Here is an 18,615-nt window from a genome sequence, read left to right on the forward strand (position 1 = left end):
GATCAATCAGCCATAAGAAACAGAGAGGCAGCATTCACATAGAGGGAAAGCTGGACAGACAGGACAGCACAGGGAGGGGGTAGTCACAGGGAGAGGAGGGGAGGGGAGTTTTTTATGGCTGGGGATGGTAACTGGGGTGTGAAATAAAATGTGCATGAACCATTGAATGTAAAACAAATTGTAATTTTGTACGCAAAGCACAATAAAAAAATAAATTTAAAATGTCTGCATTTGAATACAAGTCTTTGAAGCCTTAACTCAAAAGATTGATCATGTTAGATATTGTAGTGAGCAGGGTCACTTGGGGAAGAGGTAGAGCTTTACTGCAATCATAAAATCACACCACATAGGCAGCTGTACACCCATATGCCTTCCATGGAAGCTATTCCTTCTATGTACAGCTATTCCATAACTCAAAAGAGTATTTGGACCAAAACCAGCCATTATCTCTAAAACAGTTAAAAATAACAGAGGACATCTACCTCCATCTGAAGTATTTTTTTCATCTTAAACATCAACAGTTTACAGCACTGGAATAAAATACCGCAAGTGATTTTCTTTCTACTTTTTATTTCCGGGGGTTGGAGTGGGGAGTTAGTATGTCAATTTCTCCCAGAGGATTCTGAGTTCCCTGGGGCCAGGTGCTGTATCTCATCCTCAGCATGTGTTGGCACTCGATGAAGTTTGAACAAGAAACAAATAAATGAAGAACTGGCTCAGGAATGAAATGAAGAAAGGAAATTAAATATGCTATGCCAAGCCCCTCAAGTCAGGATATGTGTGTTTGTGTGTATATGTATATATACATATACTGGGATTCAGAAGAGGTTGTGGAATGAAAGCTATCATTGTTGATGCCAGATGGATCTTGGCTTAAAGAAGAGAATACCAGAAAGATATTTAGCTGTATTTTATTGACTATGCACAGGCATTCACCTGCATGGAAAACAAATTATGGATAACACTCTGAATAATGGAAATTCCAGAACACTTAATTGTGCCAGGCAGAACATGTACAGAGATCCAAAGGCAGTATCCAGAGGGGATACTATGTGGTTTCAAATCAGGAAAAGTGTGCATAAGGGTTGTACCCTTTCACCATACTTATTGAATCTGTATGCTAAGCAAATAATCAGAGAAGCTGGACTATATGAGGAAGAATGAGGGATTAGGATTAAAGGAAGGCTCATTAACAATCTGAGATATACAGATGACACAATCTTGCTTCCTGAAAGTGAAGAGGACTTAAAACACTTACTGATGAAGATCAAAGCCTTCAATATGGATTACACCTCAACATAAAGAAAGCAAAAATCCTCACAATTGGACCAACAAGTAACATCATAATACACAGAGAAAAGATTGAAGTTGTCAAGTATTTTATTTTACTTAGATCCATAATCTACATCCATGTGAATAGTAGTCAAGAAATTAAATGACATTGGGCATTGATTTGCAGGCAAATCTGCTGCAAAAGACCTCTTGAAAGTGCTAAAAAGCAAATATGTCACTTTGAGGATTATGGTGGACCTGACACAAGTCATGGTATTTTACATTGTTTCACATGCATGTGAAAGCTGGACAATGAATAAAGAAGACCAGAGAAGAATTGATGCCTTTGAATTTGTCTCAGAGAAAGTATAGCCAGAATGCTCTCCTAAGAAGCGAGGATGGCAAGACTTCATCTCTTGTACTTTGGTCATGTTATCAGGAGGGATCAGTCCCTGGAGAAGGACATGATGCTTGGTAAAGTAGAGGGTCAGCACAAAAGTGGAAGACCTTCAACAAGACGGATTGACGCAGTGGCTAGAACAATGGACTCAAACACAGCAACAATTGTGAGGAGTGGGCAATGTTTTTGTTCTGTTTTACACAGGATCACTATGAGTCAGAAAAGACTCAACAGCACCCAACAACAACAAATACACACACACACACACACACCTGCATATGTAAATAAATGTTTTTAAGAAAAATTACTTCTGGAAATACACTTCTCTAGTGCCACTATACTGCATATTACAGATTTACCTAACACACATATTCCAATCAATATTCCCATATAATCATAAGGTACTCTGTCAAAGTGAACCTGTCCCTCCCTACACTGATTTGGGTAAATCTAACATCATGTAGGATTAGGAAGAGGGATTCTTCTAAGAGAGAAACATGAATGATCTCAGAAGCCAGACAAGCTTCTGAGAAATGAAATCTTCACATCACTGGATCTGCTGTCAATCCAAGAGCAAAGATCAAATGTGTTTTCCCCTAGATTGTTCATCTCTACCCTGCTTTTGGGAGCGAGCTAGGTACATTACACTGATCTTGTTATTGGGGTGAGGGCAAGTAGCTAATACAAGGGGATTCAGACAACAGCCTTCAAGAAAAAAAGAGAGCATTAGTGGAAAGCAATGTTTTTTCAGAGCTAAAGCCATAGTTTCAACTGATAGATTCTCAGCATCAAATGAGAGGGAGACTGGTGTGAGAATTGAGTATCAATGAAGCACAAACAATGAAGCTCAAAGACTAGCATTTTTTGTTCACTATACTGACTTAGAAAATGGTCTTTTAATTCTACCAAAACAAAGTGAGGTGGGGATGCACAGTTTTGCTTGAAAGGAAACTCATACCTTTCTCTCCATTTTATTGGTAAGGTCCCAGAGGAGAACTTGCCAAAACCATGGGAAGAAACACCATGGTAAAGGCTTTATTCCCTGAACTCATTTTGGAGGCATTCTCCAAGGTTGTTGATTAATGGACATTACAAATCTCTGCAGCAGGCCAAACTCCCTCCTACCTCCATGCCTTCTAATTCTTCACCTTAAATGTGCCTCTCCCTTAGTTATACACATTTGAGAGTGCCCCTCAAATGCTCCTCCATTTTTTATAATTACCAGTGCTCATGGTGATACTTCTGAAATGAGGGAAGCTCAGTAGCCCAAAGTAATCTGAATGCTGTCAATCCTGTTAGCTGTAGTTTCTATTTTTTTCCTCCCTTCTCTTCTGATTCTACTCAAGTCTTTTGGAGATCCTAGTTTATGCCCATGCTTCAGTCAGCTGAGGTCCAAATTATTTCATTCAGTCATTAATTTATTCATTCATTTATTAATTAATCTCTTCACTCACCATTTATTTTTTACTTAGTAATTCATTCTTTTATTTCATGAACTATTCCCATTTGTTTATTCAGTTCCTCATTCTCCATCTATTATTCATTCATCATTCATTTCACAAAACATTTATTAGGCACTCTTCTAGGTGCTAGGAATAGGGCAATGAACAAAACAAAGCAGTGAAAAAAAAAATAGAGCAGTGAACAAAACAAAGTCCCTGTACTCATAGGACAAATAATGAACACACACAAAAATAAATATAATCCCACACAGTGATAACTGCAAGAAAGGCAACAAAAGGTAAAGACATACATTCATTCATTCCATAGATCTTTACTGAGTACCTACTGTGTGCTAGATACATTGTTAGATGCTTGAGATATGGTGGTGGGAGCTCTGGTAGCATAGTGGTTAAAGCACTTGACTGCTAACCAGAAGGCTGGCGGTTCAAACCCACCAGCCACTCCTCGGAAGGAAGGTTGGGCAATCCTACTTCCGTAGTGATACTGCCTCGGAAACCCAAGGAGGGGTCGCTATGAGTTGGGGCTGACTTGAGGGCAAATAACAACAACAACAACAACAGTCCTGACAGAATAATGCAGTGATACTCATCCCTGGGGATTTGAATTTTAAATGTTTCCTGCACAATTCTGACACATTGGCCACACTGAGAACCCTTAAAAAAAAATCCACATATCCTCTGAACATCCTACAAACACCTCAAATTCCTTCTAATCTCTAGAACTTTCATATGTTTCCTTTCTTCTCCATTCCTTTGATTAGGTTCTCACAATATCTCACAACTTCTGCTATAAGGTTCTAATTGAACTGTGTGCCCAGCCTCCACACACTTGCCACAGTGATTGCTCTAAAAAGTAAACCTGATCAAAAAGTTATTTAGAAGCTACTTATGGCTTACAGGAGAAAGCTCAGCCTCTTGGCCAACATTCAAGTCTCTTCACAATTTATGGTTCTAGCCTCCTCTTTCAGTGTAACTGACCACTATTCATGCAGGATACCAATCATACTAGACTACTTCCAGGTCCCCAACATGCCAAGCCCCACCACACTCCCATGTCATCCTTTTTGCCTGTACTGCTCTCTCCACCATGTCTACTTAACATAATCTTTTCAGCATTCAAGAATTGCTTAATTTCTAACTATCTCCAGAAGCTTCCCTGACAACTCCTCCCCGCCACCCCAGAAACAGTCAGTCGCTGTCTCCGTGTTTCCACAGCTTTTAAAATACACCTATCACACTGTATCATAATTTATGATTACAATATTCATGCAAGCCTCTTCTCTAAACAATGGGCTCCTCAGAGATAAGGACTATTATTTCTGAATTCCTAGCTACCATATTTCACACAGTGAACACTCACTAAATGTACTGAATGAATGAATGAATGAAGAATGAATGAGTGACTCTACAGAGTGATTTATTCTATTAGGTGTTAGCAAGACACTAAATCAATGTTTCCAATCAACTGCAAACAAGGACATTTAAATACTTTATTTCCAATGAATAGCCCTGATGCAAAGGTAGCCAGTCTGTGGACTAATGATTCCAGCCTCACAATTTATACCTATTTATGTTCTCTTTGCTTCTAATTTTATACCCCGTCTGTCATTCTTACATTACCTTTCTTTTGGTCTTCCTTTATAACTCTTCCCCCTGTGGCTCAGGCCTATCAAAGTACTCCCTGCTGCTTGAAACAAAAGCAGTAACTGACTTCATCATAGGGACTGAAATGACATTACTAAGGCTGGTTTATATGTAGTCAATGTAGGCTGCCAAATTCTTAGTGCAATATCAGGGCACTGGGAAGTCCATTGCCCCAACATACAACCTTCTTCTCACCATAGAACTCACTTCCTTTGGTTAAAGTCTCTGATCCCAATCATGACACATAAGGTAAGGTAATTCTTTAATTATTTCAAAGCATCACAAACTTTGAGTAAGCCTAACAGAAAATTTCTATGGTATGGAAGCCAGGTACCTGGAAGACTGCCAATTTCTGATTTATTATAATGTTTTCATCTGTGCTATACACTTGATTGTAAAGATTACTTGAGCTGTGTGTGAGGGATGACACAAACATGTTTGGACTTAGGTTTTAGTAAGGTGAACATTAAGAAAAGGAGATAAACTCAAAAATTGCATTCATTCAGGCTTATGTTGATAAAAAGTCAAGCAAATATTCTTTAGGGTGGAATGTATATTAGAACCCTTCAAAGGAGAAAGGATGCAGCTTACCAGATAACTCAAGGATATAGGAATGGGAAGAGCATGGGAGGAGACGCTACATAGCTGAAAGAATTGGAAAGCCTGGAGCACACTTAAGACATTTTATTCTCTTTCATAGGCCTTGGCTGTTAGGTCAGCCATGAAGTAAACACAATATAAGTAAGCTACCAGAGCAGCTAATCTTCCAAGAGGTAGTCTTAAAGGAAGAGAATAAAGAGAAAGAAATTAAAAGGTTAGTCATTTCCAGGATCTTTCAGTCCAAAGAAGAACCAATAAGGGGTCATCTAAGTAGCAGAGAGAGTACAAGACTTTCTTTTGGCTGGTGCACCCCAACAGGTTTCAAGGAACATGCAAACTCAAGTAACAAAGGGGAGCTACACATCCCAGAACAGGCCTATCTCTACAACTGGGACATTTTATACCTTATTTATGGGAAGAGAGTCTCACATCTTTATTCTGTGCCCCCTACCTTGTTCAGTTGTGTCCTATGAATTAACATGTCCTGTGGATTATGATATAAATTTCTCACAATTATTTCTTGTTGTTGTGTAAGGTGCCATCGAGTCGGCTTTGACTTATAGTGACCATATGTACAACACAATGAAATACTGCCTGGTCCTGCACCAGCCTCACACTCCTTGCTATATCTGAGCCTATCATCGTAGCCACTGTGTCAATCTCCTTGAGGGCTTTCCCTTCTTCGCTGACCCTCCACTTTACCAAGCATGATATCCTTCTCCAGGGAATGATCCCTTCTGACAACATGACCAAAGGAGGTGAGATGAAGTCTGGCCATTCTCACTTCCAAGGAGCATTCCGACTGCGTTTGTTCCAGGACAGATTTGTTTGTTCTTTTGGCAGTCCGTGGTACTTTCAGCATTCTTCGCCAACACCACAATTCCAGTTACTACATGCATATGAGGTGTCTGAAAATACCATGGCTTGGGTTAGGTGCACCTTAGTCTTCAAGGAGACATTTTTGTAAAGAGGTCTTTCACAGCAGATTTGCCCAGTGCAATATGTTCTCTGATGTCTTGACTGCTGCTTCCAGTGGTGTTGATTGGGGAACCAAGTAATATGAAATCTTTAACAACTTCAGTCTTTTCTCCATTTATTGTGATGCTGCTTATTGGTCCAGTTGTGAGGATTTTCATTTTATGTTGAGATATAATCCATATTCCAGACTGAAGTCTTTAATCTTCATCAGTAAGTGCTTCAACTCATCCTTACTTTCAGCAAGCAAAGTTGTTTCATCTACATATTGCAGGCTGTTAATGAGTTTTTCTCCAATCCTGATGCCACACTCTTCTTCATATAGTCCAGCTCCTCAGATTAGTTGTTCAACATAGATTGAATAAGTATGGTGAAAGGATACAAGCCTGAAACACTCCCTTCCTGATTTTATCCTCTTGTCCTCTTCAAACACAGCCTCCTGGTATATGTACAGGCTCCTGATGAGCACAATCAAGTGTTCTAGAATTCCCATTCTTCTCAATGTTATCCATAATTTGTTATGATTCACACAACTGAATGCTTTTGCATAGTTAATAAAACATCATTCTGGTATTCTTTGCTTTCTGCCAAGATTCATCTAACATCAGCAATGATATCCCTTGTTCCACTTCCTCTTTTGAATCCAGCTTGCATTTCTAGAAGTTCTCTGTCAATATGCTGCTGCAACCATTTTTTCATTATCTTCAGCAAGATTTCACTTGCATGTGATATTAATGATATTGTTTGGTAATTTTGACATTCTGCGGGATCCCCTTTCTTAGGAATGGGTACAAATATGGATCTCTTCCAATCAGTTGGTCAGGTAGCTGTCTTCCGAATTTCTTGAGATGGACAAGTGAGTGCCTCCAGTGTGGCATCCACTTGTCGAAACATCTCAATGTGTATCCTTTCTATTCCTGGAACCTTGTTCTTTTCGAATTCCTTCAGTGCAGCTTTGACTTCTTCCATCAGTACCATTGGTTCTTGGTCATATTCCACCTCTTGAAATGGATGAACACTGACCAATTATTTTTGGTACAGTGTGACTCTGTATACTCCTTCCATCTTCTTTTAATGTTGCTTGCATCACTGAATATGTTGCCCATAGAATCTTTCAATATTGCAACTTGAGGCTTGAATTTTTCTTCAGTTCTTTGAGTTTGAGAAATGCCAAACGTGTTCTTCCCTTTTGGTTTTCTAACTCCAGGTCTTTGCACATTTCATTATAATAATTGTCTTTGTCTTTTCGAGCTGCTCTTTGAAATCTTCTGCTCAGCTCTTTTATCTTGTCATTTCTTCCATTTGCTTTAATCACTCTCCATTCAAGGGCAAGTTTCAGAGTCTCTTCTGACATCCATTTTGGTCTGTTCTTCTTTTCCTGTCTTTTTAATGACCTTTTGCTTTCTTCATGGACGATGTTCTTGGTGTCATCCCACAATTCCTCCGGTTTTTGATCATTGGTGTTCAATACATCAAATCTATTCTTTAGATGGTCTCTAAATTCAGGAGGGATATAATCAAGGTCATATTTTGGCTCTCTTGGACTTGTTTTAACTGTCTTCATCTTCACTTTGAACTTGCATATGAGCAACTGATGGTATGTTCTACAGTCAGCTCCTGGTCTTGTTTTGACTGAAGATATTGAGCTTCTCCGTCACCTCTTTCCACAGATGTAGTTGATCTGATTCCCGTGTACTCCATCTGGTGAAGTCCACATGTAGGCTATCATTTGTGTTGTTGAAAAAAGGTATTTGCAATGAATAAGTCATTGGTCTTGCAAAATTCTATCACACAAACTCCAACATTATTTCTATCACCAAGGCCATATTTTCCAGCCACTGGTGATTCTTCTTGTTTCCAACTTTTGCATTCCAGTCACCCGTGATAATCAACACATCTTGATTGCATGTTTGGTCAATTTCAGATTGCAGAAGTTGGTACAAATCTTCAATTTACTCATCTTTGGCTTTGGTGATTTAGCATAAATTTGAATCGTAGTAGTATTAACTGGTCTTCCTTGTAGGATATGAATATTATCTTATCATTGACAGTAATTGTACTTCAGGATAGATCTTGAAACATTCTTTGTGGATAATGAATGCCACACCATTTCTTTTCAATTTGTCATTCCCAACATAGTAGATCATATGGTTGTCTGATTCAAAATGGCTGACACCAGTCCATTTCAGCTCATTGACACCTAGGAGTGTTACATTTCATTTTTGACAACTTCCAGTTTTCCTAAATTTCTACTTTGTACATTCCATATTCCAATTATTAATGGATGTTTTTAGGTGTTTCTTCCCATTTTGAGTCGTGCCATATCAGCAAATGGAGGTCTCGAAAGCTTTACTCCATCCACGTCATTAAGGTCGGCTCTATTTTGAGGAGGCAGCTCTTCCCCAGTTGTATTTTGAGTGCCTTCCGAACCAAGGGGCTCATCTTGTGGAACTATATCAGACAATGCTTCAGGGCTGTTCATAAAGTTTTCTAGTAATATATCAGTGTTTCACTGCTATTCATAAGGTTTTCAGTGGCCAATTCTTTGAGAAGTGGATGGCCCCTTCCTTCTTTCGAGTCTGTCTAGTCTAAAGCTCTGCTGAAACCTGTCCATCCTGGGTGACCCTGCTGGTATTTGAAATACTCGTGGCATAGCCTCCAGTCTCACAGCAACACACAAGTCACCCCAGTACGACAAACTGACAGATGAATGGTGGCAATTATTTCTTGGGGGACATGATATGCTATCAAAGTGTGGTTCATGGACTGGTACTACTCTGTGACCTGTTTGCTACTGGTCCACAATGAATTAAGTATAGAAAGTGAGAGTATGCATTTAGAAACATTTATAGCACTTTAGTGAGAAATCCCAGTACATGATCAGTGGGCTTATATCATGTATACCTTTTTTGTTTTTCTCTATTTCATTTTTTCTAGTAATCTATTTTTATTGTACTTTACAATGTAAAATTTACATTTACATCTTTACCCAAGGAATTTGGTCTTTGTCCTTGTTTCCTGGGAGATAATCTCTAAAACCTTGGAGTTTCCCCAGTGATTGAATCTCTTGGATGAAGCCTCCAGACCATGCCTCTGGATTTATGCTAATGAGATGACTCTTGGGTGGGGGCTGACTAAGTCATAAATATTCACTATGTGACATCAGCAAGCCCTTGAGGGAGAGGATGATTCAATCAATAATGAATACATAACAAGGCCCCAATAAAAGATCTGGACACAGAAGCTCCATGGGCTTCCTGGTTGTTAAAGACATCAATGGATGTGGGAGGGTAATGTTTCCCTTTGGGAGACATGGAAGCTCTGTATTGGAAACTCTCTCAGAGTTCACCCTATGTGTTTTCATCCTTTGTATCCTTTTTTTTGCTATAATAAAACTGTAATTGGTAAGTATGGTGCTTTCTATAACTTCTGTGAGTGATTCTAGCAAATTATCAAACTTGAGGGAATATGGGGAGCCAGCAAGTCAGAAGTGAGGAGGGCCTTGGGACCCGAGCTTAGGGTTGGCATCTTAAAGGTAGTGAGAAAGTCCAGATTTGTAGCCAGCAAATCAGAAGTGAGGGGCACCATCATTACTCACAAGCTTGCAGTTTGAAATCTTGGGGAGATTTAGCAATCTGGAGGACTACGGTCTGTAATTTGAGATCTACCTTGGCTCTGATGGTTATGGTTACAGGAAATGTTGTATGTATTCCTTCAATTTAGATAGTGTCAGAGAAGTAGAAGAGATTGCATTGATTATAGATTAATTTATATTTTTTTTAGGGTTAATCTGTGATGGATTAGAGATTAAAAAAAAAAAAAAACTGGTCTACCTCACAAACAGTTTGAGAGGCACTGGTCCAGCCAACACTTCTCAGCTGAAAATCAGCAACCAGAATTAGAATTGTGAGCATTCAGAGTTGTCCTTTTGTCACTCCAGAGGAAACTTGTTCTCTACTTCTTTGCTCCTCAAACCACTCTTTGTTTCCTCATGCTACAAGTACAAACAAAAGTGAGCTAAGAAAGAACATATATAGCTACCAATGCTTGAGTACATGCTGGGTACTCATAGTGTGTTAATTCTATGGATAAGATCCCAAAGAATTGTGCCCAAAACATATAGAAGGGCCTTGGCACAGAGCCTATTAGAAAAACTCCTTCAAAATCTGCAACATCCAATCATTGCTAGCTCACACTCCCCAACTCCTGGCTCCTGGCTAAGAAAATATTGACAGGTATTGAGTCACTCTATTGAAATTCAGTTAGTCTAAAAGTACAAGCCCCAATATACACTTTACACACCCAGTTTATAAAGGTTAAAGTGTAAGTGAGAAACGCTGCAAGAACTTGATACCAAGTAAAGTAGTAGTTTCTAACACGGAAAGAAGGAAGTGAAAAAGATTTCAGATCTGGATGATTACCACCCATGCCACGTATTACACTATAGGTCTTTAATGAGTAAAGCATATTGGACACATCTAACATCTTTATTCTTGCCCTCTCAACTAAACTTCATTCAAGTTATAACAACATAATTAATTATAGTCCCACCCTGAGATTGCCAATTTCCTTTCTTCCTGAAAAGTTCTAAGTGGGTCTCACACCTTATTTTATTTAATCTCTCAAAATTCTGGTGAGGCAACCCTATTATGATTTATAGATGATTTCTAAGGTCATACAGGGAATGTGAAAACAACATAGATATGAATCACAGAAGCTATATTATTATAAGCCACAAACTGAGAAGAGTGGTGGAATACCCACCAGCTTACATGAGGTCATAAAGAAAATGAGTCAGCCTATGAAAGCAGTGGCTGGTATAAGTTCCTGGGAGAAAGATGGGAAATCTGATCAAAATAAAACTGTGCGATGCATCAATTTTGTTTCTGATATCCCCAAATTATCTCCTTTCCCCTTCTGTGGCACTTGTACCTCTATCCTTCAGTTATTCAGTGCTCTGGTGCTCTGTACCCACATCAAACCTAGCTCTTAGGAGCTGCTCTCAGCTCCTTCATGGTGAATCAAAGTGACTGGTTCCCCCTCCCAGGAATTCTAACGTTTAAGGTCTCATCTTTTCCTGTGGAAGGAAAACCTTCATCCCATTAAAGAGTGTTGCAGATAGCTGCTGAGGTAGGATGTTCTGCATACCCTTCCATGGGACCTCCTAAAATACCTATGTATATATAAGAGCCCATGTTTCCATTTATTGAGTACCTACTGTGGTGCTATGGACTGAGTTAAAAGTCTATACTCACTACTAATTACATTCTCAATAATCCTGGTAATCTATTACTATTCCCATTTTTAAAGCTGGGAAAACATATGTCTAGGAAGTTAGTCATAACTAGAACAAGGTCACAGTATTAATTGGTAGCTACTGTTAAAGTGTTCTAACCTCTAGCCAACATGACCACCACAGGCATAATACAAAAACTCAAATTCACTGTAACCAAGTTGATTCCAACTCATAGCAACCCCTATTGGGTTTCCAAGGCTGTAAATCTTTGCAGAAGCAGACAGCCTCATCTTTCTTCTGCAGAATGGACCACTGATCTTTTGGTTAGCAGCCAAATGCCTTAAAACACTACACCACCAGAGCTCCTTATAGAACATTACACATAGTGCCAGAGGGAAAACAATGCAGACTACCAGCCATGGGAAAGTAATCACCTCTCCAACAAAGCAATGGACAAATAATGGGTAATTTCATAGAGTCAGTATTCCATTATCCGTGTGAAATAACTTCACTCATATTTGACTCTGAAATGTCTATTGGTACCTCTAGCATACACCCTCCTTCTCATCTGTAAACTATGTTGGAAATATCCCTGTTGCCCAGTTGCCTGAGCCTTGGACCCTGATTCAGTAGCTGTACCATCAGCAAATTCATTTACTTCACTGCAGTTGAAAGCTCTGGGGTTAAGAGTCTGGTTCCCAAGTTTGAGTTTCTTCCATTGCACCAGGCAATTTGATCATCATTCATCTCTTCCTAGAAATAATCTTCTTGTTGTTATGTGCTGTCGAGTTGACCCCACTCATAGCGATCCATCCTTGGGTTTCCGAGGCAGTATCACTTCAGAAGTAGGTTGCCTCATCTTCCTTCTAAGGAGTGGCTGGTGGGTTTGAACCACCAGCCTTCTGGTTAGCAGTCAAGTGCCTTAGGCGCTATGCTACCAGAGCTCCCAAAATAAACTTACTCCCTTATATTTGTTTTGGAGTACCCCTTCATTCTACTCTAAAGGGAAATCCTTAGTACAAATGAAAAACAGTTACTGCTGCTACTGGGAGAAATAATCATTTAACACTATAATTTTATTTAAGATTCTTACTTGTTAGAAATCCTGATAGCTGGTAAAGGATACTAGTCAACCTTTGTCTCTATCATGGCCCAGAATTTTTGGTATACTACTCCGTTCTCAATGCTAGGGAGAAGATTTGGCACTTAGAACCCACCATTTTGCCCATCAGCACACCAACCCATGAATCCCACCTGCAGCAATGTTCTCCACAAGCTCTCTCTTACCTTGGATTTACTGGTACTGCATCTTCTTCTGGCTCTTCTGTAACACCAGCTAGCTCTGGGGGAAGGAAAGCATCTTTGTTGACATTATTCACCCAGCTTTCTTTTGCCCCTTGTGCTCTGTGCTTACTCTGTTCAGCTGAAACAGGAAACAATAAAGACAGGAAGGTTATCTCTAACCTCTGTGGCCTACAATTTTCTTATCCACTCTTGTCACTGTAAGCCCAGACCCGAGCTTCAGGCCTGCCCTGAGTGCCAAGGCACTCACAAGTGTGAGTATTTGGGATCAGGATTACATCTGCAGGAGAAGTCAATAGATTTCCATGATGTTGTTCTTGTTAGTTGCCTACCTTCGAGTCCCTTCTGAACTATGGTGGTGACCTCATGTGTGTAGAGCAGAACTACTCCATAAGATTTTTGAGGCTATGATCTTTCAGAAGCAGGCCTGGCTTCTAAGGCACCTCTGGGTGGGTTCAAACTGCCAATGTTTTGGCTAGTAGTCAAGCACTTAACTGTGTGTGCCACTCAGGGTAACCTCCCATGATGTCCCCCCTCCCTCCCCCACTCCAAGCAGAGTCTCCTAAGAGCATGGGAGTAACTTCAAATGTGCAGGTAACTCCAGAGACTACTAAGATAAAATCCTGACTGCCGTTAGATTATTAATTTGACCTGAATTGGGTCACTCCATGTAGGGACACCTCACTAGGATAGGAGCACCATCATTAACAAGCATCTTCTGAACATCTATAGTGTGTTCAACACACTGCTGTGTTCAGTTCTAGGGTACAAAAGTGAAAATACTTCCAGTCTGAACATCCCTCTCCACTGCCTCCTCTTCCCTCAAGTCTCTACATATCCAAATCCTACATACTCCTCCATACCCATCTTAGATGCCAGGACTGCTTCTGTGGCATCCTTTTGGAAATAGTCTCTTTTGCCTCTGAACGCCCAGAACTCTTTACCTGAACTCCTCAAATAATTAACACCAACTGAGTGATAATTTAGTGACAGGCAATGTGCTAAGTTCTTTGCATGCATTATTATATAAAGGAGACGTTTTCCAAGTTCACAGATTTAGAAATTGAGGACTGAGGAGTTCAAGAAACTTGCCTACGGGCACATAGCCAATAAGTGCCAGGAATATTTTCATCAGTGTTTATAAGATGAAAGAATACTAAAACAAACAAACAAACAAACAAAAACCTAAACTCACTGCCATTGAATCATTTCTGACTCATAGCGACCCCACCTTGGTTTCTGCGACTCGATGACACATAACAACAACAACATCTCTATGGAAGTAGATTGCCCAGTCTTCCTTCCAAGAAGTGGCTAGTGGGTTTGAAATGTCAGCATTCTGCTTAGCAATCAAAATGCCTTAGGCACTATACCACCAGAGTTCCTGAAAGAATACTAGGGCTCTCAATTTCCAAATACCCACATTCCAGGGTAGTATCTTCCCACAGGTCTCTTTATGTAAAAGTCTTAGTTTCTTCAATGGCAAAATGGAGTCAACAGTCCTAACCTAGACTTCTCCAGATTTGTGAAGGTCTGGATGATTTTGAAAAGCAAGAGGGCTACAAGCAATGCCATGGTACATACTATGTGTTGTTGTTGTTGTTACGTGCCATTGAGACGGACTCGACTCATAGTGACCCCTCCTTGGGTTTCCGAGACAGTATCACTATGGAATTAGATTGCCCCATCTTCCTTCTGAGGAGTGGCTGGTGGGTTTGAACTGCCAGCCTTCTGATTAGCAGTCAGATGCCTTAGGTACTATGCTACCAGAGCTCCCACATACTATGTAGTCAGCTCTTATCTGCAAGGGAGTGTAGCTCTGAGTCAGAGAAGCTAAAATCCCAGCTCTGCCATTTGCCAACTATATGACTTTAGGCAAGTTACTTAACTTCCCTGAGCTTTATATACCCCATATATAAAATAAATATTATAATATCTACCTTAAAAGATTTCTGTGACAATAAGATGATAATAGTAATAGAGATTATTATTAAGATAATAATACAGAGAGAGCCTAGCATAGATTAGCTATTCAAAAGAATGATAACTACTTTTCTTATTGAGTACAGGCTAGAAGATAGAGATTGTTCAATTAGTTCATGCCATCATCCATCAAAATCCAGGGCAAAAGGATTCTGCACTAGAAGGCCATGTATTATGGAAGGCATACCTCTAGATAATTCCCTCAGCAGATTCCAGTAATATTTCTGATATCCATCCTTTCTCTTGATTTATCTTTCCCAAACAAATGCTCGCACCAAGTGTACCAGTCAAATTAACTCACCTGCTGCCTGGGGCTTCTTCTTTCTCATGGATGCTCTGATGATATCTGCACCGTGGATTTTGTCTCTATGCCTTTTTGCCTTGGCTTCATAAAACCATTGGCCACTCATATTCTTCAGCTGCTGGTCATCTTTAACTTTTTCAGGCAAATGTCTACAAAAGGGAAAAAACAGTACTTCACTAGAACTCACAATAAATGAATGAGCTCACTGTCACATTTTTGCATAAAGAAATTTATAAACATATTGAAGTTCTCACTATTTTAGAAGGTCCCACAAACTTCCCAGATGATGAACAAATGTATATTTCCTTTTGATTGAAAAGTCAAGGAAGTCAAGGCCAACATTTTTTAAAACTTCAAAGATGTAATTCATGATCCCCAGATGATGTCTGAAATTTCTCCAGAGAAGATTCACTTTTTGGCTGCAGTCTTCTGTGTCCACTATTTAAATGCAAATACCCCAGCGAAGGATGATATACAAAGCTTCCCTAAGCCACGGTTAATAATCTATAAAAAGGGGTTAACAATAGCAAAACCCTGGGGTTGCTATAAAGATTAGTTAGCATCTGTAAAAAAGCCATCTACACAGTGTCTGGCATCAAATAAACACTCAATGAATAACTAGTGGATTATCAGCTCAACAGTCCTGTCTTTCCATTTAGGTAAAATGAGCGTGGTGCAGTGAATTACTTAATATGACCCTTCCCTCCATAGTCTTTGTAACTCCTATCAAGTGACTGGGAGGGACTATGCAAATGTAAGGTGCCTATGGGTCACCAAGGGGATGCTGTTGTTGTTATGTGCCCTTGAGTAGGACCTGACTCATAGCGACCCCTCCTTGGGTTGCTGAGGCAGTATCACTACAGAAGTAGATTGCCCAACCTTCCTTCTGAGGAGTGGCTGGTGGATTTGAACTGCCAGCCTTCTGGTTAGCAGTCAAGTGCCTTAGGCACTATGCTACCAGAGCTCCCACCAAGGGGATAGCTTGATAAAAATGTAAATAAGGTACATGGAACACTTGTGGGGGTGGAACCATATAAATAAGGTGTATGGAACCCTGATGTGAGGATTGGTCAATTTTGCCATCCTGCTAGGCTTAAAATGAGCCATCCAAGAGACAGGAGTAAAGGGGGATCTCACTACCACTGAGAAAGAAGAGCCAAGAATAGAGCATGTTCTTTGGACCCACGATTCTTGTGCTGAAGCTCTTAGACCCAGAAGACAGAGAGAAAGCTGTAACATGTGGCTAAGACAGCAAGAGACAGTGAGAAGCAATGGTACAGAAACAACAGGAAATCTGGCAGGAGACCCAGCAGGAGATGGTACAGTGGGCTTCTGGATCCATGAGGTGAGAAAGCTGAGCATCTTTGGGCAGGTAGCTTGCTGGCAGAGAAGGAAGCCTCTAGGTACTTAACCATGGAGCTAAGCTCTCTGACCCATGGAGCAAGAAAGCTGAGTGCCTTCAGGAAGACTTCAGGCAACCTTTTCAAATTCATTTTCCAGCACTTAGCCCTTCCACACGACTTGCCAGACCACTAGACTTCTTACTTCTCCAAACTACTTTTCACAATTCCTTAATTCTATAGATGGTAGAACCAGGAAGGTGTCGCAGCAAAACTACAGGCTTTGGAATCTCCCTAAACTAGGTTCGAATCCTAGTTCTGATCTTTCTTAGGTGTGACTTTTGGTAGGTTACAGAACCCCTCTAAGCTTCAGTCTCCTTATTTGCAAAAATGGGGAAAATAAGACCTACTCCTCAGGACTCCTGTAATGATTAAATGAGGTGATTTACTGAGAGTACCTAACAGTGCTTGGATCTTGGTAAGAGGTGAAAAAATGTGAATATTTTTGGGATGTCTCTCCCACACTTCTCTGCCCAGAATCTTACTCCTCATTCTTCAAAATCCAGCTCAAGCATCACTTCATCAGTGAAGCCTTCCCTAACTCCCAGGGGCAGATGTCAGCTTGTCCTTCTTCATGTTTCCATAACATTGCTACTACAGTACTTAAAATACTATAAATTCCAATCATCTATTTACACATCCGTTTTGCCCATGAATGTGTGACCACTGCAAACTCTTTGAAGGTGAGGACTATACCTTAATCACCTTTCTAACTCCAACATCTAGTACAGAGCCTAGCACAGAGCAAATATGTTAAATGAATAAATCAATAAATAAATGCTCCAGCCACTCCAATCTGAGTCAGACAAGAGTTTTTTTTTTTTTTAATAATAATCCTGTCCATGCTGGGGTTAAGAGAACAATACCCCATCATAATACTAGTCCTTTACTCCCAAAGAGACAGGACATGCTCATATTTCACCCCAACAGGAAAAAGCATCTTGAAATATGGCATCTGTCATCATCTTGTTAGAAAAACCCACAAACTCTCATAGCATAACAATTTCCAATTTCTTTTCATGAAATCATTCTCTTCATTCATTTATATATATAATTATTTGAAAGGTACTTTGTAGGGCTCCTTGTGCAACTCTTAATCTGCTCTTACCTAAATGACTGCCTGCAAACTCCTGATCATGCTATGTTTTCAATGCACGATGAGCACATGCTGTGTGAGTCAGACTCACTGAAATACAACGGCCCTGAACAAGCTGGTAGCCATTATAGAAAAAAAATTGAGGTTGGGCTTCTGGCTCATTTGTTTTAAAATGGCAAAAGAAGGAGAAATTCTTTCAGATTTACTAAGTACCACTTATGTACTTCTAACTTGATTATCACTGCTAGGTTTAATACATCAATTTATTTTCCTTTTGTTATATTTGTCATTTGGAATATTTTACAAAGGAATTCACATGGATGACATCAAAATCCAAGTTATGTAAAGACATAGACCTTTAAAAGAAAATCTCACCATCTGGCTGGTGTGGTTAAAATCTTCTGCCTACCAGCCCACATTGATAGCTCATTCTTCCTGAACTCTCATTACACCAACCAAATTAGCATTTGATTCCTGAATTGTTGTACCATCTAGATGAAGTGGGAAAGGGTAGATTTCTTAAGATTCATACTTTTCATCCTTTATCACCATCTCCACACATGCACATTGTGATCAGTAGAGCTGAATATAGAGAAAACACCCAATCAACACCCAGACTGGTGGGTAGAAGCAAAGGAAGAAGAAGAGCACTCAGTCCAGAGAGCACTGTCCTGCTAGCCCTTTAGGCAGAAGGTACCAGTCATTTCCCCATTTCTTCAGCTAATACTTACAAAGTATCTGGTTTATAATGAGCCACGTGCTTGGTACTTGACATGCATCATCTCATTTAATCTCTGCAATACTACCATGATGTACAAAGAATGTAGTTTAGTGAAAAAATGGCCCTCTTGCCTCTTCTAGATTCCAAAGGCCTTACTTATCTAAACTTTATCTGGCTATTTGTACATTCATCAACTCACATAATTCCCTACCATGTACT

At 39.8% G+C, this 18,615-nt stretch overlaps 1 protein-coding gene across 1 annotated transcript in view; it reads right to left on the minus strand.

Moving 5' to 3' along the window:
• Positions 1 to 18,615, minus strand: part of SYTL2 (synaptotagmin like 2) — an 81,897-nt gene that overhangs the window by 52,369 nt on the left and 10,913 nt on the right. The window contains exons 2-3 of the mRNA XM_007946250.2: positions 15,177 to 15,328; positions 12,878 to 13,013 (exon numbers count right to left, since the gene is read on the minus strand). Coding sequence (XP_007944441.2) covers positions 12,878 to 13,013; positions 15,177 to 15,328 — 288 coding nt within the window. The remainder of the gene's footprint in view (positions 1 to 12,877; positions 13,014 to 15,176; positions 15,329 to 18,615) is intronic.

Source organism: Orycteropus afer, unplaced genomic scaffold (genome assembly GCF_000298275.1).
Source record: "Orycteropus afer afer isolate SDZICR_OR568_19922 unplaced genomic scaffold, OryAfe1.0 scaffold00154, whole genome shotgun sequence".
Taxonomy (NCBI): Eukaryota; Metazoa; Chordata; class Mammalia; order Tubulidentata; family Orycteropodidae; genus Orycteropus; species Orycteropus afer.